This window comes from Eubalaena glacialis, chromosome 1 (genome assembly GCF_028564815.1).
Source record: "Eubalaena glacialis isolate mEubGla1 chromosome 1, mEubGla1.1.hap2.+ XY, whole genome shotgun sequence".
Taxonomy (NCBI): domain Eukaryota; kingdom Metazoa; phylum Chordata; class Mammalia; order Artiodactyla; family Balaenidae; genus Eubalaena; species Eubalaena glacialis.
The window spans coordinates 35486816-35511737 of record NC_083716.1 but is presented as its reverse complement, the minus strand read 5'-3'; the positions used below and the strand labels follow the sequence as shown (position 1 = coordinate 35511737).

The 24922-nt window shown below is 36.5% G+C and overlaps 1 protein-coding gene across 1 annotated transcript in view; it reads left to right on the top strand.

Moving 5' to 3' along the window:
* The window catches only part of TNKS2 (tankyrase 2), a 64202-nt gene extending 40850 nt beyond the window's left edge, over nt 1-23352 (top strand). The window contains exons 17-27 of the mRNA XM_061172102.1: nt 2539-2648; nt 3357-3545; nt 5444-5696; nt 6730-6812; nt 7904-8024; nt 10934-11031; nt 11879-11953; nt 14769-14874; nt 16919-17105; nt 19985-20141; nt 20960-23352. Of these exons, the coding sequence (XP_061028085.1) occupies nt 2539-2648; nt 3357-3545; nt 5444-5696; nt 6730-6812; nt 7904-8024; nt 10934-11031; nt 11879-11953; nt 14769-14874; nt 16919-17105; nt 19985-20141; nt 20960-21022 (1442 nt within the window). The 3' untranslated portion in view covers nt 21023-23352. The remainder of the gene's footprint in view (nt 1-2538; nt 2649-3356; nt 3546-5443; nt 5697-6729; nt 6813-7903; nt 8025-10933; nt 11032-11878; nt 11954-14768; nt 14875-16918; nt 17106-19984; nt 20142-20959) is intronic.
* Nucleotides 23353-24922: the final 1570 nt, after the last annotated feature.

Here is a 24922-nt window from a genome sequence, read left to right as displayed (position 1 = left end):
CTTTGGAACCTTTATTCCAGGTCATCATATTGTTTGAATCATCTTTGTGAGTGTGTTTTGGCTACAGAAACTTTAAAAATAGTCCTGCTGAGCTGGCCATCCTCATGGAACGCTAAATCTTTCCATTCTTCTAATGATAGCTGTTAAGCATAAGCAGAAAAAATCTTTAAAGACTTCCAGAAGTTACATAAACTTCTTGTTATTTGTCATATTAGTTTGTAAGGCCTGCCTTAACAAATTACCACAGACTAGGTGGCTTAAACAACAGAAATGTATTTTCTCAGTCCTGGAAATGTTGGCAGGATTGGTTTCTTCTGAGGCCTCTCTCCTTGGCTTGCAGATGGCCACCTTCTCTCTGGGGCCTCACATGGCCTTTTCTCTGTGTATGTGCATCACTGGTGTCTCTATGTCCTGATCTCCTCCTCTTATAAGGACAACAGTCACATTAAATTAGGGTTGACCCTAACGGCCTTGTTTTAACTTAATTATCTCTTGAAAGGCTTTATCTCCAAATACAGTCACATTCTAAGGTACTAGTGGTTAGGGCTTCAACACAGGATATTTGGGGAATACAGTTGAGTACAAAACATTTGTTCTAAGTTTTCACTCATAAAATTGGCGCAGTGTATCTTTGTCTTCACTGCATGTAATGCAGCATTGTGATTTCAGCACAGCTTTTTGAGCTGCATTGAAGATGCTAGGGGGACTTCCCTGGCGGTCCAGTGGTTAAGACTCCATGCTTCCACTGCAGGAGGCAGGGGTTCAATCCCTGGTCAGGGAACTAAGATCCTGCATGCCACTTGGCCAAAAAGATGTTTAAAAATAAGAACAATAAAGTTACAAATGCATATTCCTTTAAAAAAAAAAAAAGAAGATGCTAGGGAATGGGCCATTAAAATCACTGAGCTACAACTAATACTTTAGTGGAGTTGCATCATAGGCACATTTGACTCATACAAGTTTTATCTAAATACACGTGGTTTGAAAAGAGAAAAAAAAGGAATGCCGGTGTTTCTGCCACTTTGTGTAATGTAGGAGGTGTAAGTTCACTCTTCTCTCAGTTCCTTTCAGTCTCACAGTGTGAGCAACTATGTTCCTAGGTTTTTGTTGTTTTGGGGGGGTTTTTTGTTGTGTTTTTTGACCACGCCTTGTGCAGCATGTAGGCTCTTAGTTCCCCAACCAGGTGTTGAACCCGGGCCCCCTGCAATGGAAGTGCGGAGTCCCAACCACTGGACTGCCGGGGAAGTCCCTTAAGAGAGAATTTTAGTGTATGTGGTTTTTACCTTTAAATTATGACCCCATGTAAGTTGGAACCCCACTGGCAAAGGAAAAGAATTACTCCATCTATGTGTCTTTTAGAGCATTAAAAGTGCACTAAAAGTGATAAGCCACAAATGCTAACAAAGCGAGGTAAAGCTTCTCTTCTTCCACTGGCAATCAGGAGTTTCTAGTCCTTGCAAGACAAAACGTGGCCTGACCTCTGGTTTGAATTGTGCTGTGCATAATTACGTATATTAGCTTTGTATCTTTATGGTAGCTTACCTAGAACATTTAATATTACTATTTAAGTCTGTGTTCTTTGTAAGTGGCAAATACGTTGTATACACAAAATGTTTCTTACTTATGCGGTATTATACCTTGAGATCTGGAAGGACTTTTGGATTTGGTGTAGTATTTAGCTTATGGTAGTTTTGTAGTTTTGTTTTTCTTTACTTGATCTTACTAAATTTTTTTTTTTGCTTTAGATCTTTCAGCAAAAGGCTGAAAACTACAGTAAAAATGAATGAGTTAAATACTTTGAACTATTTTAAAGTTTCACGTGATACCTGATTTTATGTTGACAAAATTAAGTTCCAGATTTGCTTTCAAACTATTGATTATGTGTCAAATAAAATGTACATACTTTACCGTGAGCATGCATTTACTAAGATAGCTGACAGTTCCCAAAATGACAGCTGGGAGGTTGCGGTACATTTATAAAATACTAAGTTTTATTACTTCATGGCTTTAGCAGCAATAGATTCTGCTGCTTGTAGAGATATGCACCCTTACATTCTCTCTAGCAAAAAGCATGTCCTTGTGGCCTTCTGGGGAAATGGGGCCCTGAGACCCACACTGGTGTGTTGTCTTCTGCTCTGCCAGCCACTTGTGTTCCTAACTTGGCTTTTATATGATTGGATGCCTTTTGCTTGCAGCCTTGAGACCATGTACCTGAGTTCAGGAAGTTGTGTATATAACCACCATGAAGGCAGGGACTTTGGTAAGAAGGTTTTAAAAGGAAAGATTTAAGTATATCAGTCAATATAACTTTAGAGTCTCCAAAACAAATGGGTATCACTACTGAAAGCTTCCAACTTGAGGCCAGTGGGCAATTTTTTTTTCCATAAGATAAATCTTTAATAGACTCCATTGCAGAATTTCAGATTTCTATAAAAATGTCTTATTTTTAAAATCCTATCTATTCTTTGTATATAGGTATATACATATATGTAGCTATTTTTTATATTAACAAGTAATTTTACTTTTTTTCTAAATTAGCTGGTTATAATAACTTAGAAGTTGCAGAGTATCTGCTGCAACATGGAGCTGACGTGAATGCTCAAGACAAAGGAGGACTTATTCCTTTACACAATGCAGCATCTTATGGGGTAAGTTCTTTCGTGTTACCTTTAAAAATGTCTGAAGTTTTCAAAGTGAAAATCAGTATTACAATTCAAAAGGAATTTAGTTTGACTTTCTCATTTTACAGAGAAGTAAATATGAGAGCTAAAGAGGTTAAACAACTTCCAAGTTTCAATTCCGAATCTATTGTAGCTTGCCGTGTGACATGCAGCACGTTTTGTCTTTTGTTGTATTACCTTCCTTAGCACATATCTCTTATTTTCAGTGAGATGTTGGTGATTTTGTTTATTTGCTGGTGCCCAGAAACTCCATTGGGATTCATACGAATCTGTAGAGATGAGATGCGTTGTTCCTGACTTATAATAGCCTTGAATGTTAACAATCAGTATTGACCATCTTCACTTGATTAATTAAGGAAGGCTGCTGGTTTATAAATTGATGTTTAGCAGTTATAACACTTAAATAAATTGAAACTGTTAAAGTCCTATTAATTTAGTTCCTTCCTGTGTAGAATTCCTAACTATTTTCTAGATATTTTCTCAAGTTAGGTAAATGTCTACTACTGTAATTTTTAATCAGTTACCCATAAATTATGATGACGGGGGGAAAACACAGTTTTTCATTCTAGAGTAAGTTTGAAACTGGAAAAATAGGTATATAGCTGGTTTCTTTTTAAGAGCTAAAGTACGATAAAATAAAATTTCCGACTGTAACAGGAGTATTTTCTTTTACAGCATGTAGATGTAGCAGCTTTACTAATAAAGTATAATGCATGTGTCAATGCTACGGACAAATGGGCTTTCACACCTTTGCACGAAGCAGCCCAAAAGGGACGAACACAGCTTTGTGCTTTATTGTTGGCCCATGGAGCTGATCCAACTCTTAAAAATCAGGAAGGACAAACACCTTTAGATTTAGTTTCAGTAAGTGATGGGCTCTTTGAAAAATCTCAGTGCTTTCCTGACTTTTTAAAATTCACTTGGTATATATAAAATGTCTTTATGGTGAATGTGGCAAAATCTGGCTTTTAGCCCAATTTAAATTTTAGACCTCTTTGGTATTAAAATATAATGAGTAAATAATAGAATTGTCAGTTACTGTAAGCTGAGTACTTTTAGAAATGGGAAAAAAGTATAAGGTATAGCTGCTTACATTAGTTAGGAAACAAGCAGGCAAGGCCCTCAGTGGATGCTGTTACAGTGCATAGGGCACAAGATGGTACAGGCTCATGGGTCTTTATGAACTTCCCCAGCTGGGAACATGGCCTTCAGGGTGCAGCCGCAAAACCTGCCTTTATAGAGATTTTCTTCCCTCCCAGCACTGCCTCATCCCAAAGATTTTATTGCTTACCCCACCAAAACTGTTCATGAAACAAGTTAGTTCCTCCAGTTCTCCATGGGAAGTCTTTTTGTCTTTCCTCTCCCAAGGAAACCCCTGTAGGTGTCTCCATTGTGGCCTCCAGCCTCTACTTTGGCCACTGTGATGGCAGGTGCTTCTCTTGCCTCTGCCACTGAGGACATTGACCCAGAGCAGTGGAGGGAAAAGGGGAAGAAATTCTTCGTGAGGTGGAGAGGAAGGGGAGTCTCTTATGCACACTGCTTTCTGCTGAGATTCCACTGTTGCAAGTTACATTGAGAAGCTGATTTAGTTCAGCTGCATTGGGGGTTGGATAGAATTTTCTCAGCAGGCTGACAACCCAGCCATATTTGCAAATATTTCTTAAGGGAAATATCCTTCCAGTTCCAAACTACCTTAGAAGTGAACTTTTCTAATTCAGTCTGCACATATGTTAGTTCACTAGATATAATTAAGTGACATTGAAACAGGGTGCACTAAGAGCATGCATGGGTTTTAGAGTCAAACAGACCTGCCTTAGAATTCCAGCTCTACCACTTTCAGTTGTACAGTCTTACAAGTTGCCTAACCTCAAAGCCTCAGTTACCTAATCTCCAAATGCAGGTAAAATGTATCTGGTTAATATGAAAATTAAATGAGGTGATGTATTTAAAGTCCTCAGCGTGGTATCAGGTACATAAAAAGCACCCAATAAATTGTGCTAATGTTGCTTTTAAGTGTTAGATACCAACTATGAGTGTCATGGGAGTCCTCAGATTCAGGGGAAGAAAAAGGTGAGGATTGAAAAGGCAGTATAAATGAAAAGCCATGAAAACAAGTACTGTTTACTTCTTGCTGAATGTTAATTACTTAGTGTCTTAATTGAGCATTGTTAAAGAATAGTTATTTGTTACTTATTAAACAAATTAATATACCAGTAAAGTTGGGATTTTTTTTCCATTCTAGCAGATTTGATTTAAATGATTATCTTTTTTCCTACCCTTCCAAATGTTCAATTTTGAGGAACAAATATATTACTGAATATTTTCCACAAAAAAAAAAAAAACTCATTCTGTTTGCTAAAGTTCTATGTAGATTGAATTACGTCTTCAGAATGCCTTTAAAAGTTTATAAATCTTTTTAAAATTTATATTTCTAAAATTCATTTCAGTGCTTTTCAATCATGATATCTTAGGATTGTTTTCTTGCTTTGCCACATTTAACAGTTTTATTTTGTATGTCTCAGAAGATGTGTTCTGTATTATGTTTTAGGTTTAATAGCTGAATATCACTTATTTAGCTATTTATCACTAATAGCTGAATATTACTTATTTGGCTCACTTTTTAAAATAATTTTTATATAATAAGCAATTCTAGTGTAAATCTGCTGGGTTTTTGTCATATTTTTTAATGCGTTCTATTGGGTATAGTATAGAATTTTAAAACTTGCTTATTGCAGATTTCATCTCTCTGACATATACCCTAGGCAGATGATGTCAGTGCTCTCCTGACAGCAGCCATGCCCCCTTCTGCTCTGCCTTCATGTTATAAATCTCAAGTGCTCAATGGCGTGAGAAGCCCTGGAGCCACTGCAGATGCTCTGTCTTCAGGTCCATCCAGCCCATCAAGCCTTTCTGCAGCCAGCAGTCTTGACAACTTATCTGGCAGTTTTTCTGAACTGTCTTCAGTAGTTAGTTCAAGTGGAACAGAGGGTGCTTCCAGTTTGGAGAAAAAGGAAGGTGAGACATTCAGCCAAAATAACTGGTATTGTAGCCACATATTTGTCATTTGGATTACTAAAAAGCCATTCTTTTAACCTTAGATACAACTGTTAGTATCAGATTAACATAGCCTAAAAGTTTTAGCCTTTTAACAGATTAACATAGCCTAAAAGTTTTAGCCTTTTATTGTTTTCTTTACATTAGTATTAGAATTCCTAATGAAACTTTCTCCCTCCGCGATGAGACTTGATGAGTGTTCTGCTGCTAACCTACTCTTTAGATGTAAACATACTTTTTGAAAGGTATAGAAGTCCTTTTGGTTGAGTACTTATGCCTTTATTTATCTCTTCCAGTGTATTATTACAGAATTATGAAATACTTTTAACCCCACATCAAAATACCTAATTTTGAATATCAATTTTAAAAAGAAAAGAAAGGGAATTCCCTGGCGGTCCAGTGGTTAGTACTCAGCGCTCTCACTGCTGTGGGCCTAGGTTCAGTCCCTGGTTGGGGAACTAAGATCCCGCAAGCCATGTGGCACAGCCAAAAAAAAAAAGAAAAAGAAAAAAAGACACATACCTACAGTCTCTTTACCTTTTACCTGTCAAAATTGATCTCACCCTTTGCAACACTGGAACTTGTTTTCATAAACTTTTTTTGTAAAATAGCTTACCTCTTCAAAGATAGGGAAACTTTGCTTTTTTAATTGAGATATAATTGACATATAACATTTTATTAGTTTAAGCTGTATGGAAACATATTTTAAAGATACAGTTAAAAATAAAATTTCTTAAAAAGAAAAGATTTCTTTGTAACATGAGAGTGCCCCATTGGTTAACTCTTTTCTTCTAATAATGTTGAAATTTTATAGCTTTCTCCTTGCAATTTTTGATGTTAAGTTTAATATTATATCCCAAACGGCTGTTAATATTTTGCTTCATCTTTACATTCTTCATGCATATAATAATGTCACAAAACTTTGCTGTTATAATGTTGATATACATTATTCTGATATGAAATTTTGTTTACTGTGATTTTTTTTATTTTCTAGTTCCAGGAGTAGATTTTAGCATAACTCAGTTTGTAAGGAATCTTGGACTTGAACACCTAATGGATATATTTGAGAGAGAACAGGTAGGTACATGAGTTGTTTTGCTTGGTTTGGTGTTTGGGGGAACCTCAAGGGAAAAATAGAACATACTTGAAATGCCCTGAACCATTCAGCCTATTGAGGGGTGAAAAGGATGTTTTTTTAAGAGACTGGAAATCAGTCAGTCTTCTAATTTGGCTTGTTCTTGGAATATCCATTTAGTTTATTAGCACATAAAAATCGTTTCTTGTGTAGTAGCAGTAAAATAGCTTTCTTGAGTAAGTTTAGCGTATTCATTTCTTAAAAGTAAATTATCCTTGAGCTCAGTTTGTTCAATTCTGTTGTGTCAGTCACTACCCACTCTAAGCCTGACACTTCGCTAGCCACTATGGGGAGATACATAGACACACAAACTATATATCTGGGCATTTCTAGAACAGTCCTAATTTAAAGTATTCTGTCAGAATACATTTACTGATTTTTTGAGTCCAGAAAATATAATTATTATAGACTTGCACCCTTAAGGAACTTTCAATCTAGTTAGGGAGCTATACCAAGAACATATAAAGAGTCAAGTTTTTGGCATAGAAATTATAAGAAAAAAAGAGTTACTACAAGCTGGACTGTTCAGGGAAAGCTTCATGGAAGATTTGTTAAAAAAAAAAAAAAAAAAAAACAGGATTTTAAAGAATGTCTTCAGTTTCACAAAATGGGAATAATATATTTGAGGTAAAAGGCTTAGTTTGAACAATGATGTTCAGGTTATCAGTTAGCATAGTCCAGAGTCTGTAGGAACATTACATTAAGACATTGTGTAAATAGGTTGGATGCAGAGTGATGGTAAAATAGTGTACCTAAATGTGGCTAATTTGAAAATGCATTTTTGTTTTGCAGTTTAGTTCTGCTCAGGTTCTTATATTAAATGAAAATAATGATATTTTTGGTAGTTCATGACTCAACTTTCTGTTTAATTAGCTGCAACTTTTCAGTTTCAGTTTAACAGCTGGTGTGCTTTCATTTCTAATCTGTTCAAAATAATTTGAAATAAATGCATAAGTCTAATACATTGTGAGAACACCAATATATGAATGTCTTCCAAACAAGTCTTCTAAACAGTTTCATTCTCTTTTGTAAGATCACTTTGGATGTATTAGTTGAGATGGGGCACAAGGAGCTGAAGGAGATTGGAATCAATGCTTATGGACATAGACACAAACTAATTAAAGGAGTTGAGAGACTTATCTCTGGGCAACAAGGTATTTCATTTTAAGTCACTGCTATCATCAGCTGAACAGCTTGCACAAAGGCAGCCCTCAACTTAGTAAATGATAATTTTAAAATCTGTAACAGAGAGTCCACTTAATAAGAAGCATACTGAGTAGGATTCCAGAAACCTGGGATCGAATCTTAAATCTGCCACTGTTAAGCTGCCTGAGCTGCTACCTTTAACTCTGTGAACCTAAGTGAAGTGTCTGGGCCATTCAGAAATGTGAGTGTTGCTTTATCTCTGAAGTTTTTTTCATTATTTCCATTCACTTATTTTTGAAGTTATTGTAGCTCAAAAATTGTATGGTTCTAAAAGATCTGAAACTTGGATATCTAATATCTGATGGTAATAGAATAGGTAATGACTAGGTGTTCAGGCCTGCCCATAAAATAATGTTGTGAATCTCTTTTGTTGTAAATAGTTAAATTCTAAACACTTGCAGTAAAAATATTGGGGAACAGTAATGTTGCAACTAAAGAAACTTAGCGAAACAAAGTTGAATAATATTTTATTTCTCTTGAATGTTGTTACGTTAGGAAAATGCAAATTGCATTTGTTCAATAGATATTCACACTTCCTGTATATCAGGTCTTGTGTATAAAAGATGAATTATTTTAGGTGTCAGAATCACATTTTAAGTTCATTGTTAAACTGAGGGAGTGATGTACCCCAGGGTTAGAAGCATCCTGTAATTGAAGACCTGGCTGTACAACTGTGGTTAAAGGCAAACCTCCATTAGCAAAAATGAGAGAATTTTTAGGGAAGGATGTATGCTAGCCAGGATGGGTCCATCTCTTGAAGAAGAAAAAAGAGAGCTTTGAAAATCAGGTGATTCAAGCTAAAGAATGTTTTAAACTGGAATTCTGGAATAGAATTGATTAAAGGTAGATGCACTTTACTTGCCTGATAGGAACTGAGGCAAAACATTTAAAATGCGAGATAGTCTTGGATATTTCTAGTATAGAAGACAAAATTTTATGAGATAAAGAAGAGGGAAGACTCATGGCTCCCTGGAATGTTAGTATGAAGAGGAACTAGAACCCTCAGTTGTGGGCTGCCATCATGACTCTACTAGAAAACACTGGATCTGGTAGGATAGCAGCTAAGATTGTTGAAAGGCTCAGGAAACAATGATGGAAACAGATACACCGCCTTCAAGTGTCAGAGGTACGTACCTCCATGCTGCCTCTGGTCATTCTGATAACATCCAGCTACAATTTAGTAGGAACATTCATTCCTACATGGAGGAGAAACATCATGACACAGAATGACTGTGTCTGATCTAGCACATCAGGGTCACTTTCCTACGTAAAGTTAACACCTTCCTCATTTTCATTTGAAGCCAGGATTCTATACCTATATTATACCCAATTTGCAAAATGGAACCAGTGGCAAGCTTCTGACAGTCTCTCATCTCGCTAACTTAACAGCCTTAGCTATCATTCAGTGCATCAAGTCAATAGATTACTTTTTCTGGGACTTCCCTGGTGGTGCAGTGGTTAAGAATCCGCCTGCCAATGCAGGGGACACAGGTTCGAGCCCTGGTCCGGGAAGATCCCACATGCGGCGGAGCAGCTAAGCCCGTGTGCCACAACTGCTGAAGCCCACGCGTCTAGAGTCCATGCTTCGCAACAAGAGAAGCCACCACAATGAGAAGCCTGCACACCGCAACAAAGAGCAACCCCCGCTCGCTGCAACTAGCGAAAGCCTGCGCGCAGCAACAAAGACCCAACGCAGCCCAAAATAAATAAATAAATTTATTTTTTAAAAAAATAGATTACTTGTTCTGATCTTTCAGCACTGATAAATGTCTTCTTGAGGCCATTAGAAGATGGCTTAGTCAAGTGTTTGTCACAGACTTTATTCTGTTAAGTGTTTTTTCTATAAAATACCTCCTCTGTATAGTCTCCATACTTCCTGTAGACATTTTAATTCAGCCATATCTATACATCTTTATCAGAGTTTGGCATGTTGGTGGTAGTACTGTTACTCAGACCAGAACAGTGCTCTTAGTCTCCAGAGGCATACCGCCATGCATTAACCCAGCAGTAAAGGATTTGAGCCCTAACTGAGAAAACAGTGGAGCTCTGGAGATTTTGAAGAGATTAAAGGAGAGTTGTGTTACAGATGTAACAAAGAAATTAGAAAATTCTGTTTTAAGATTCCATTTAAAAAGCTTTTGTGAGAATAAAGATACAAAAATATATATGATTATCTTGACTGTTGACATTCAGAAAATATGACATTCATTGCTGAATTAAAGAATCTATCATGGGTTAGAATAAGCATTCCATCGTTAGTAGACTTTATGACTTCTCATTCTTGGATGATTTAAAATTACCTGAGGCCATGCAAGTTTCTTCCTCAGTTTTACAAAAAATAAAGAGACCAAATGCTGAAAGGGCTGCCTAGTTAATAAAGGAAATAATTTGAAGAAGAAAACATGTGACAAATAGGAAATAAAGAATAGAAAGATTTTCTGAACTATTCTCACAAAACCTTTATGACTTGTAAGATAAAAAAAAAACAGTCATCTAAATGCAGTGTGATATTCTGGTTTGGATCCTGTAAAAGTAAAAGGACATTAGTGGGGGAAACTGGTGAAATCCAAATAAAGTCTGTAATTTACTTAATTTTTGACAGGTGTACTATGATTGTGTAAAATGGTAACATTAAGGAAACATTAATGTTCCTCATGGTAACATTAGGAAGTGGAGTGAGAGTACACAGGAACTCTCAGTGCTCTCAGCCTTCCTGTAAATCTGAATTATCCCAAAATAAAAAGTTTTTTTAAATTGGTAGTAAGCATCAGATAAATTAGGTGGTTGTTTTGGGTTGATGTTTATTGGGGGTTTTTTTTGGCAAATTTTTTTTTAACCTTTAAATTTCATTTGATAGGTCTTAACCCATACTTAACTCTGAACACCTCTGGAAGTGGAACAATTCTCATAGATCTGTCTCCTGATGATAAAGAGTTTCAGTCTGTGGAGGAAGAGGTATGTTCATATACCTTAAATAAATGTTGGTTCAGTAGCTAAATTTCCCAGAAGTTTCCAGATCTACTTGAACATGTATGTAGCAGGGTTTTTTAATGTCCCTAACTCTTTACCACCTGGAAAACTTCTGAAATCAGCATTTAAAGTACACTATCTCAGTAAACCTTAATTCTAATAACTTGGTTCAGCACTACAATTAATACACAGAATTCTGTTGAAGAAGAGGTTGCTAATATTTCCTTCCTTCATGAAGGCAATTGCAAAGCCCAGTATCTTAGACAAGACCCAGAACATGTGAATGCTACTTATCTAGGAAATTTTTTTCTAGCTTTCCACAAAACTCTTGGATCCACCAAAATCTTAGAATATTGCCTTGCACTTTGAAGGACATCATACCCTAAATGTGTGAGCTGAGCACAGAGATACAAAGTTGAGTGAGACTTAGTTCTAAAGCTCAGGAAACTCCAACTCTCAATGAAATACAAATTGTGCTTTATTAGAGCAAAACAAATGGGAACAAATAAATCATTGGGGTTTTTTTTGGTATGTCAAGTTGTTGGCTTTGTATGTTTAGCTCACCTATGCATCTGCTTGTTTCTTTTTCTTCCTGTAGTTTGCATTATATAATTTTCACCTATATGTATTTTTAGATTGATTGTATTAGGTATCTGCTGTCTCTCAAGAATAGTACATGTGAACTTATAGAACTCATTCCTTAAACAACAAAAATATTAAAAACCCATTTTGTATTCTCAAAAATAGAATCATATGGATCAAGAACCATGTTCCCTAAATCAAAAAAAACACAAAAGCTAACACACGTATATTTGAAATATTTTTCCATCAGATGCAGAGTACAGTCCGAGAGCACAGAGATGGAGGTCATGCAGGTGGAATATTCAACAGATACAATATTCTCAAGGTAATAAGTTAGTGAAAGTAAAGTTTGCTGAGACCATAGTTTTCAAAGCCTGAAGCCATGATTAACTTTCACAAGAATGTAATCTGTCCAGCCCAATAAGTCTTTCACAGGGCATCAGGGGATATTTTGGGAAAGAATATGTCCTTGGAAGGTTAAGATCCTCAAATCTCTGTACTAAACACTAGTTCAGCCTCTGTTGAACATATTTAAGTTTAGGGATTATGCTTTATCTTGGGGTAAAGATAAATCCTGCAGATTTAGGACTTTAAATATGTAAACTACTATTAAGGTACTCTGTTGTAACAAAGTTGAATTTTTTTGTGACTCATGGAAGGACTCCCATCTTTATAATTACACCATGGTTTGTTTGTCCTAACTGTGACTACTCCAGGTTTCTGTGAGTCCCCACATATACCAATTTTTGGTAATTTTAGTAGTACTCCTTCTATACCTTCCATCTTTCCAAAAATAGTCTTTAAAAAAAATGTTTTAAAGAGAGTCCTGACTGTTACTGATATCAGTTACTCTTCTCAGGACCTTTTTCAGCTTTGCTAGTTTGTGTTGTTGTTGTTTAAGCTATATAGCAACCAAACTGCATACTCTACTTGAGATGCATAATGATTTTCTATTAACTACATTGATATATTCTTAATCATTATAAGACTTAGAGTTATAATTAAAATGTGGCAAGTATCTTTCTAATACCTAAACTTTAAACTCAAAGGTGAACAGTATCAAATCTTTCAGCTGTGTTGTATTACTGTTTCACAATAATATACTATTATGAGTATACTAATAGATGTCATATTTTAGAATTAGTGAATACTAAAACTATTCATTGAGATTGCTGTGTTCATATTATTTAGAAATAAGATGATATAAAACAAGCACACATTCATTATTCAGGTGAAAGGGTTATTCTTCTGGGAGCTGTATTTTATTAGTTCATATCATAGTATGACCTGAGTGACATCTTGAGATTTCTATTCATGGATATATATATAGTAATTTTTAATAAAACAAATAATTATTCCTACTACAGGCAAATTTCAGTCAAGTCCATTTTGTGTGCAAGCAGTAACAGAATGTGTAGAGGTTTGTTAAGGGTGAGGGCAGGGAAGAGAATATGTGTTTGATTTCCAAAGTTACTGAATTTGGGAGGTATGCTGTTTTCTTCCTCTATAAAGGTATTTTAATGTAATATCTAATAAAAGTTTTTTCATTGATAAAACTTTATTCCCTTTTATTTTTAAACATTAATGAGCTCTGTTTATGCCAGTTGTGTGCCTTGATTATGTCTGTGATGGTATTTTGAGTTAACTTGAACCAAGACTAAAACCACCAGCTCCCAGATGTGTTCTAGGACCAGCAGGGGGCTGTAGCACCCTTAAATACAGCTAAGAAACAGCACTAGGATTGTGAATTTTGACAGTACTCCTAATGAAACCAGTATCCATCTTTAACTCTTCTCCAGACAAATTTTAGGAGTTGGAGGGATAGGGAAGGATAGAGGGAATACTAGGTAGGGGTGTGTGTGTGTGTGGTGTGGCTATTTCAATTTTTTTTTTAACATCTTTATTGGAGTATAATTGCTTTACAGTGGTGTGTTAGTTTTTGCTTTATAACAAAGTGAATCAGCTATACATATATCCCCATATCCCCTCCCTCTTGCGTCTCCCTCCCTCCCACCCTCCCTATCCCACCCCTCTAGGTGGTCACCCTAGAGGTGATCTCCCTGTGCTATGCGGCTGCTTCCCACTAGCTATCTATTTTACATTTGGTAGTGTATATATGTCCATGCCACTCTCTCACTTCGTCCCAGCTTACCCTTCCCCCTCCCCGTGTCCTCAAGTTCATTCTGTACGTCTGTGTCTTTATTCCTGTCCTGCCCCTAGGTTCTTCAGAACCATTTTTTTTATTTTTTAGATTCCATATATATGCGTTAACATACGGTATTTGTTTTCCTCTTTCTGACTTACTTCACTCTGTATGACAGACTCCAGGTCCATCAACCTCACTACAAACAACCCAATTGCGTTTCTTTTTATGGCTGAGTAATATTCCATTGTATACATGTGCCACATCTTCTTTATCCATTCCTCTGTCGATGGACACTTAGGTTGCTTCCATGTCCTGGCTATTGTAAATAGAGCTGCAATGAACATTGTGGTACATGACTCTTTTTGAATTATGGTTTTCTCAGGGTATGTGCCCAGTAGTGGGATTGCTGGGTCATATGGTAATTCTATTTTTAGTTATTTAAGGAACCTCCATACTGTTCTCCATAGTGGCTGTATCAATTTACATTCCCACCAACAGTGCAAGAGGGTTCCCTTTTCTCCACACCCTCTCCAGCATTTATTGTTTGTAGATTTTCTGATGATGGCCATTCTGACTTGTGTATTTCAAATATTTTTAATTAAAAACAGATAAAGATGGTACTTTGAGCCAGATAAAGCAGGGGGGAAAGGATAGTATTCTCTTTCTTATACTTCCATACAGAACTCAGCATGTCTGATTTGGAGATGTTTTAGTAATAATTCTAAAGTAATGAGAATGGAAGTATTTTAATCAATTAACAGTACTCTTGACCTTTACATATAGCTTTTTTCCCCTTTGTAGTTTTTTGATTTCCAAAATGTACCTATATTTCCATTTTTATGGTTGGGTTAAAGTTTTTTAGTTGACTAAAAATAACACATAATTTATATTTCAGAGAAAAGTTTTGCCTCTCTTCTGGCCCTATGTGGCCCATTTTTGGATAAGATTAATTATTATGATCTAGAGGTTTTATTTTTCTGGTTTCTTTTTAAAGATTCAGAAAGTTTGTAACAAGAAACTCTGGGAAAGATATACTCACAGGAGGAAAGAAGTTTCTGAAGAAAACCACAACCATGCAAATGAAAGAATGCTATTTCATGGTAAGATTCCTCTCCCCCTACCCTACCACCATCCTCCTCCACATTTTTTGTCAGGTTTGAAATAATAATCTGTATATTCCTCATGTCATTTTTAAAAACTAAACAGTATTTCTGTAAATCTTTACATTTTTTTTGTTTTTTTGGCTGCGTTGGGTCTTTTTTGCTGTGCGCAGGCTTTCTCTAGTTGCGGCGAGCAGGGGCTACTCTTCGTTGCGGTGCGCGGGCTTCTCATTGCAGTGGCTTCTCTTGTTGAGAAGCACGGGCTCTAGGCATGTGAGCTTCAGTAGTTGTGGCACATGGGCTCAGTAGTTGTGGCTCGCGGGCTCTAGAGCACAGGCTCAGCAGTTGTGGCGCATGGGCTTTGTTGCTCCGTGGCATGTGGGATCTTCCCGACCAGAGATCCAACCCGTGTCCCCTGCAGTTGCAGGCGGATTCTTAACCACTGCACCACCAGGGAAGTCCCTGTATTTTTAACGTCTTTTGAGTTTGTATGTTTTACAATAGGTAGTGTATAAATAGGATTACCATAACAGAAAAAGTGTAGAAATGAGAATGTTGACTATTCATATTTTCCCTTTTATTTTAATATACTTGATTTTGTGTGATGATTACTCTGAAAAATGGTGTTTTACTTTTAACTGGTTGGGTGAATTAAAGTTAAAATAAAATCTGAAAATTGCCTCAGAAGAATATATACATCCTGTTCTGACTGTGATTCTAAGTGTCAAGGCTACATTTAACTTCAGCGAAAAGAGCCATTGTCATTGAACCTATGGGGTTTTCTGAGAACTTTTGTTGAATTGAGAGCACCATTACTTGTCATTCTTGAAATTTCCTGTTTATGTTGCAAGTTGGCAGGTGTTGATGATTGGTGTTCCATGTTTATAGCAAAGATTAATATAGATATTAATGTAGTGTTTATCAAGTCTTCAAGCACATTACCCATGATCAGTCCAGTCTGTTCCTTCAGTTGGCTTTGATTGCAGAAAATTTTTAGAGACTGGTAAAGTTCTATAAAACACAACATTTAAATTTCACAGTCCCCTGGAAGAATGGCTACAGCAGACTGAATTGGTGTATAATATCTAAATGGTACTTCTCATTCCAAAACCCTAAAAATCATCATGATAATTTCTTGGCACAGAGCATATTTATTTATGTATTGACTTGATGGTTGTAATGAATGATTTTTTTCTGTTTTATAATAGAAATGGTTTTGGTTTTTCCAAATTCAAGTAAGTTATTGTATTCTTCAGTATTTCTGTAAAGTGGAATTCAGTGTATTTTCCTGTCCCTTTATGAACGGGGACACTGATCTTGATGGATCAGTTAGTTGTGTTATATTGGCTTTTCCCAACCCCCAGCCTCACTCCACTCCCTGGCCTGGTACCCATGCTTAGTACCTCCTCTCCTTTGGCTAAGCTCCTTCTTGGCACACGTGCAAGGAAGGAGGAGAAAGAAGTCAGTATGTAGGGAATGAAGGAACACACCACATTTACAGTTGAAATCTGGTACTAGCAAGTGATAAAAGGCAGAGAAGTGGAAGGATAGGAGAGAAGAGGTGTAAAGAAGAAAATGAACATGAAAAGATCACTTTGGCCACTTTTGATATCTAGAAAAAGTACACAGATGTGGGCGTCATTGCATGACCTAATTGCATTCAGCCTTGCCATAAGAGGTGAATTATGAGACTCTTGGTTCTGGATATGTATGAATTTGGGGCCTGGAATTTGATAACTCTAGCATTGATATTTCAGGTGATCTGTTTGTTTTTCTAGTTGAATCTGTATGTGTCCTTACTTTGGCATCTGAACCACCACCCTATTAGAAACATTCATTCATATTAGCAATTCTTCTAAAATAACTATTTATTCTAAAGTGGTGAGCTAGCTGACAGTTAACTTGTTAACCCTTGTGTTTTGATTTTGCTTTATTGTGGTGGTGGTGTATATATGTTTAAGAATTTAACTTCTAAGAGGCTTTAGCTTTTGTTCTTTTTCTTCTAAGATAATTTTAAAATGTTATGTATTTATATGTATTTTAGGGTCTCCCTTTGTGAATGCAATTATTCATAAAGGCTTTGACGAAAGGCATGCCTACATAGGCGGCATGTTTGGAGCTGGGATCTATTTTGCTGAAAACTCTTCCAAAAGCAATCAGTATGTGTATGGAATCGGAGGAGGTACTGGGTGTCCAGTACACAAAGACAGATCTTGTTACATTTGCCACAGGTAAGAGATCACTTGTTCCCATTTATTTTGATAAGAATCAGATAAGAACTGGTTTCAAATTTGAGAAATTTTCGGGGCAAAACATTATCTCGGACAACTTTAGGAATCCAAGCTAGTCATATTTCAGGTTGCTTTTGGTGCTCTCCCCAGTTCTAGTAATGGCTGATATTTATTAAATGATCTGTATGGGCCAAGCACAGTTCTATGCACTTGACCTATTCAACTCATTCAATCATTAGAGCACTTGGTGCTTTCAGAATATGGAATAGAAAATATCACTGGGCATGAAAGAGATTTTATTGTGGACTGTTTAAAAATCTAGTATTCAAAGGCTAAAATGGCATTACTTGTTACACCTAATCATTTCATGGCAATGTGTGAGGGAGTCTCTCTTCCACTGTGATAATGATCTTAATCCTCAATCTGTGATGTTACTACTCAAAAAGTTATAATAAAATACATCAGTCCATTTAGAAAACACATTATCAAAGAACTACTTTGTACTTCTTTTTTCCTACTTTTAGTTACCCTGGTCTAACTCAGTTGTTAAAATCATTCAAATGACTTGGGTCTAATTGATAAAATCCTCATAGGTAAATAAATTATCTTTCACCATTTGAAAAATCAAGTAAGATTAATTACTGAGGTTTATTCTGTAGTTAGGACACTGCTTATAAAGACCTAGAACAGTAGCTATCAAACATGAGCAAGCTCAGAATCACCTAGAGGGCTAGTAAAAACACAGATTCCGGTGCCATGCGTCCTGAATTGTTGATTTAGTAGGTGGGGCCCTAGAACATGCATTTCTACCAATTTCTACCAAGTTCCTAGCTGATGCTGAAGCTTCTGATCACTGATGTAGAAACCCTAGAGCAGTAGTTCTCAGCTTTGGCAGCACATTGGAGTTACCTAAGGGGCTTTAAAAACTAATGCCTGTGTCCCACCCTCAAGAGATTCTCACTTAATTGGTCTGGGGTCTGGTCTGTGCATGGGATTTTTAAAAGCTTCCCAGCTGACTTTGAAAGGTTACCAAGGGTAAAGGACTGTAGTCCTGAAGGGAAACAAAGACTGTTTATGTTTTGTTCTTGTTGTTTTCCCCCTAAATTTAGACTCACATAGGTATCTAAAGTCAGTCCTCCTGGGTATGACCTCCCACCCATTTCTATTTTAGATCATAAGTTGGAATGGTTAGGAGGCTTGTAATTTCTTGAGATTCTGTAAATTGAACATTGCTACTTTTACTTGTCATATATTATCTGAAGGCTAAATAGTTCTGATTATTAGTATTAGTAGTAAGCATTGTTCGAGTACCTCTTCTCAGCTGCCTTTGAAGTAGAATGCTTGTATGTCTGGAAATAAGTTTGTTTATTAACTTAAGATTTCTGTATGCTGGATTATCATGGGACTGATTGTGACTATAATAGAAAATCTATTAGAAACACTAAGAAGGGCTTCCCTGGTGGCACAGTGGTTAAGAATCCGCCTGCCAATGCAGAGGACACAGGTTTGAGCCCTGGTCCGGGAAGATCCCACATGCTGCGGAGCAACTAAGCCCGTGCGCCACAACTACCGAGCCTGCTCTCTAGAGCCCGCGAGCCACAACTACCGAAGCCCATGCACCTAGAGCCCGTGCTCCACAACAAGAGAAGCCGCCTTAATGAGAGGTCTGCGCACCGCAACGAAGAGTAGCCCCCGCTCTCTGCAACTAAAAAGAAAGCCCACGTGCAGCAATGAAGACCCAAAGCAGCCGTAAATATATATATATATATGGAAAGAAACGCTAAGAAGGTTTCCAAAGGGCATATTTAGAATAAAAAGTACATAGCCCGTCTTCTTTGGAGACAGAATCATCAGTTAGTTCACCAAATCTCCTCTTCTCCTATAGAGAGAAAAGAAAATTAGAGAAACAAGTAATAAAAAGTTCATTGGACCTAATAAGGAAGGCCAATCATATGCCTGTGGGGAGTGGGAAAGTAACACTTAAACTTCTGGTGAGGGAAGACCTATTTGAAGATGTGACATTTCAGCTGAAACTTGAAAAATGAATATTAGCCAGTAGAAGAGGGGTAGAATACATGTCATTCTAGATGATAGAGGAAACAGTATGTCTGATGGCCATAGGGCAAGAAAGTTTGGCCTGTGGGAAGAAAAACTAATGCGCCTGGGCATAATGAACACAGAGTAAAATTCGAGAATTTAGAGCTGTTAAAAGGAATTTGGATTTTCTTCTAGGCACAGTGAGTAGCCTCTAAAAGGTTTTAAGCAGAAAGGCGATGTGATCTGATTTATGGTTTTTGTTGTTTGTTGTTTTTTTCCCTAAATCACTGGTTGCTCGGATGGAAAATAATTTAGACAGGAATTAGAGTAGAAACAGAAAGACTAGTTCAAAGGCCATTGTTACAGTCCAGGTGAAAATTTTGGTGATTTGGACTCAATAGTGACAGTAGAATTAAGAGAAGAGAATGGATTTCAATACATTTTGAAAGTGGAATCAACAGGACTTACCTGGGTAAATGTTCAACTTTGTAAGGCACTTCATGGAAGCCCCTTAAAGCCTCCTCCTCCTTCCCACTTGGGCTATGATTTGTGCTTTTGCTGGGATACAAACAGGATGGCAGAGTCTATATCACTTTAAGATTATTACAATCGCTATAAGATATCATTTTATAGTTAAAATAAGGATTAATTAAAGTGACAAATTCTTTCATTAGTGAGAGTAGTAGAAGACATTCTTACAAAGTTCTTTAAAGGGTAAAATGATAGAAACAATCATAAGTGTTCACGTATAAATGCATTAAAAAGCTTATGTAGTGTACATAAATAAAATTGTCATGTACGACTTGTCTTCAGGGAGATCTTTTCCTTTTCACATGTTATAGGCAGCTGCTCTTTTGCCGGGTAACCTTGGGAAAGTCTTTCCTGCAGTTCAGTGCAATGAAAATGGCACATTCTCCTCCAGGACATCACTCAGTCACTGGTCGACCCAGTGTAAATGGCCTAGCATTAGCTGAATATGTTATTTACAGAGGAGAACAGGTAATTCAGTTTTATTTGCTCATCTTCAAAAATGCTTTAGAGCCATACTTTAACCTCTTACTAATCTTTTAAATTGACAAGGCATATTGCCTTAAGAGCTGGATTTCTTTTTAACTCATATTTGGAAATTATTTCAGACTTAAAGAAACATTGCAAAAATAATAAAGAGAATTCCCTTATACCCTTTACCCAAATCTTCCAAATGTTAACATTTTAGCATTCTCTCTTTCTCCTTTATCATGCTCTCCCTACTGTATGTGTGTATACTTTTTTTTTTTTTCTGAGCTGCTTGGAAGTAGGTTATAGGCATCTTTCTTTACCCTTAAATTCTTCAATGTGTATTTCCTAAAAACAAGGACATTCTCTTAAAATTGTTAAAATCAGGAAAATATCATTAATTAACCTACAGACCTTATTCAGATTTTGTCAACCATACTTTTTTTTTTAGCTTCTGTAAAATATAATTAATTAGAATCCTATGTTTAATAGTTAACCTCTCTGTAGCAAAGAAATGTATAATTCCCTCTTGCTCTTAGTGACATAGATCCAGTCAAAAGCATCTCTAGAGCGTTGTGTACTGGGGATATGTATCAGGATCACCTCAGTTATTAAAAACAAACACATGCTTAATACTCATCCTAGACCTGCTGATTCAGAATCTAAGGGATTGTAGTCAAGGTAAGGCTGTTTTGGGAAAATGCCCTTTGATGATTCTGATCCACAGCACTAATTTAGAACCTCTTCCCTAGGAATCCTTATAATAAGTCTCCTTTCAAAAAATTTGTTTACCAATATTTGAATTAATCTTTCTCTTCTAGGCTTATCCTGAATATTTAATTACTTACCAGATTGTAAGGCCTGAAGGTATGGTTGATGGATAAATAGTTGTTTTAGGAAACTAGCAACACTGAACCTAAAATCATCTAAGCAGCTGGTGGCCTCGTAAGTTTTACTCCTTTGCTGAGAAAAATCATCTTGTCCACAAGCCTGTGGCAAAAGGTTAAAAATGTGAAAGGATTTTAACATTCTGACTTGATAAAGCTTTAATAATGTACAGTGTTTTCTAAATATTTCCTGTTTTTCAGCACTTTAACAGATGCCATTCCAGGTTAAACTGGGTTTGTCTGTACTAAATTATAAACAGAGTTAACTTGAATCTTTTATACGTTATACATTGATTCTAACAGAAACTGTAATTCCCCTCAACAGAACTCATTTTACTAATATAGTACTGTGTTCTTTAAAACACAGCATTTACACTGAATACAGTTTCATTTGTAAAACTGTAAATAAGAGCTTTTGTACTAGCCCCATATTTATTTACATTGCTTTGTAATATAAATCTACTGTTTTAGAACTGCAGCGGTTTACAAATTTTTTTCATATGTACTGCTCATCTGTACTTCATCTTGCATCATCATGATTGAATGATCTTTTACCTTTGATTCCAGAGGCTATGTTGAGTTGTTAGCAGAGACCTTGTCACTTGGGAAGGATTGATTCATCAGATTTAATTTGCTGATGGAAGCATTTATGTCTCATTAGAAGTCTTTCCCATTTAAGAGCTTGTTTCATAAATACTCTGGGAGTTTAATTTGTGATAACTTTGTATGTATAACACACATTCCAAAGAGCTCTAACTTTGATGGTCCTGATTATTAAAGACACTTCTTTACTAGCCTCAAACCCTGGGTTTCACATTGGAAAATTTTCTCATGTCATTTTGTGAAAATTAGAGCAAGAGCTTCTATTTTTTAGAGAGGCTAAATCCTGCCACTGAACAATTATAGTGTTCTTTTCATGGAATGTAAATAGGAAGTTGAATTTTCAGATGTGGGAAGGGTAATCCTGAAATTTTTCTAGCCTGTTCTAATTACCTTAAATCTAAAGGGAAAAAAATAGCAGATGGGAGTGGGTAGTTTTTTCTCCTAAGTATTTTTCTCCTGTTCTTTTTCTTTGGCCTTACTGTTTTACTTATAGCCAATCTATACACCATAGGTAAGCTCAACCCAAAACCATGAAATGTAGGTGTCCCAGTTCTCTCCTGGCCTCCTGAATAGGCAGGTGCAGTGAAATGGGTGCTTCCGCTCCTGGGTTGCCTCATCATGATATGGTACACCCACTTGGAAATACGCTTTGTTTATGCACCACCTGGTGACCAGGCTTGTTTGGCAGCTGTGGAGGGGAATGCTATCCCATAAAATGCCATTCCTATTTTTTTAACGTAAAACTATCTTTTCCATGAAATATGCTAAAGCATCTTGGTACAGAGACATGAGTTACAGCTTGGCACTCTGTTTGTTGACTGTAGTTCCCTCAGAAGTCAAGGCAAGATTGTTACCCATTAAATCTTTGTTAATGAGGCTGTTCCCCTTCACTCTCTGTACCAGTTCACATTTGTTTTACATTTTATTCGGTCTCTAAATTAACTGGGCTTTTGCAGTAATTTGTACATAAAGTGCTAGAAAATCATGTTTCTTGTCTTGAGTAAGAGTTAATCACAGTAAATGCATATCTGGAGTTGTGTTTCTATGATGTAAATTGTGATCATTTAAGAGGTCAATTCCTGACCATGAAGTGCTTTTATACAGATCTCTAATAATGGCAAATATGATCCTAATGTCATTCTTGGAACACAAATGGAGTATGCCAAATTTTATGTAATTTTTCAGGTTCTGGAAGCTTCTAGGTTTTATAATTAGAAGATAATGAGATGAGTTAATGGAGTTTATATTTACATACCTTATCTCTCAACATTTAGCCCATACTGCTCACCCTATGAGTGACTCTGGAATTGCTTATCATGTAAAGTCATCGTGGTCTATGAGTTTACGATATTGCAGCCTGTGTTGTTTCATCTAATCCATTGCTTAATTAGTGTGTTGCTTTTCTATGAATGATTATATTGTGGTTAATATGTTAGCATGGCAATATTTCAGATAGCTTTTTGTTAGGAGCTTGGGGGGGTTTGGGGGTGACTGGGGATTTCTTTGAAGTTTTTGCATGAAATACCTTATTTTATGATGATGGAATTGCTTTTTCTTGTGTGATTTTTTTTTTTAAGATTTAACTTTTTGTGTGAGTAGTACTATTATATCCATCTTGAGTGTCTTACTTGTATCACATTCCATACCCTCATATAATTCTTAATAAACTGTTCACTTGTTTTTCTGGGTAGCATGGTAATTACTGGAATAGTATAAATGTGTTGAATGGTCTTTGAGAAAATGGATTAAGATTACAATAAACCACAATTGCAGGAAAATAATGTAGTTCTGAGTCTAATAGTGATGAAGACTGCAGTTTAAAATTTGAAATACTGAATGTCGTGACTATACCTGCTCAGATGCTTTAAGATGAAAGTAGCTGTCAGACGCTTTTAGACATTTAGTCCATCCTACACAAGTTTTGGCAAACCTTAAAGCTGTTTCCTGGGAAATCTATCTTTTTTTTTTTTGGCCACACCACACAGTTTGCAGGGTTTTAGTTCCCCGACCAGGGATCAAACCCGGGCCCTTGGCAGTGAGAGCTCGGAGTCCTGACTGCTGGACCACCAGGGAATTCCCCTGGGAAATCTATCTTAACTTATAAAGAGGAATAGGAATATATTTTTGTATTCTGTGTCATAGAAAATTTCTTTATAACTTTACAAATCTTAAAGTTAGTAGTATTTATTATTCTTAAAAGAAAGTATAGTAAGATAAATGTATTTTAGATTTCAATATGCTAAGTGTCTGTGTGTGTGGTCAGGTCCCTGCTTTCCATAATAGGAGAATAATGGTGCAAATAATCCATAAGTCATTTGGCTTTGAAATATTTTTCAGCAGCTTTATCTTACTGCTTGAGTTGGTATAATATTAAAGTGTTCGCTTGCTAGTTCTTAAGCATGCATGCCATTGTATGATGTGATCCAGTTGTTTGCAGGGTGATGAGGAAAGAAAACTTGCAAATAAATTTCCCTAAGCTTTTGTGATTAGTATTCCTGACTGGCCCTTTACCTACTGTCCTGTCCTATTAGAGGACTAGAGTAACAGAGGAAGCAAATGGTGGTATACATTCTTCACCAGGAGAACTGCCAGATTTGTACAAAGTTAGACTGTAGTGTGGCCTTTTACTATCCGCTGAATCTCTACCCGCCTCCTCCTTTTCATGCTTACTAGCTGAGGAAGACTGACATAAAATACTTAATGATACCTTCTTAGAAGGTTCTTGCTCTCCACATACGAGCCACCATTGTCAGAAGTGTCTTCTCCACTTTGTTATTCACCACAAAAATGTGCACATCACAAAAATCTGCACAAAGCCCCTCAGATGGTCTGCCAATACACTGTAGAGCAGTGCTACGCAAAAGTGGCCTGCAGGTGGGGCTGGTCTGCAAACTATTTGTTACCAGCCCGTGGAGAGATGAAAACAAAAATTGAGAGGAAACTTTTATAGCAGTTTGACATTGATGCAATGTTTTAAATTTCTTTTTTATTTTTTCTTTTTTTTTTTTTTTAAGGCCGTGCCATGCAGCATGTGGGATCTTAGTTCCCCAACCAGGGATCGAACCCGTGCCCCCTGCATTGGGAGCATGGAGTTTTAACCACCGGCCTGCCAGGGAAGTCCTCTTAAATTTCTTTAACTAAAATATTGGTCTGCAACAAATTGGAAATTAAGAGGAAAACAGACACAGTAGTCCCTCACAGATAACTTGAAAGGTAGAAGAAAGATATCTGTTTTTTTTACCACTAGACCCATCACTTAGCACAGGCTGACACGTAGTAGTTCCTCAGTAAATT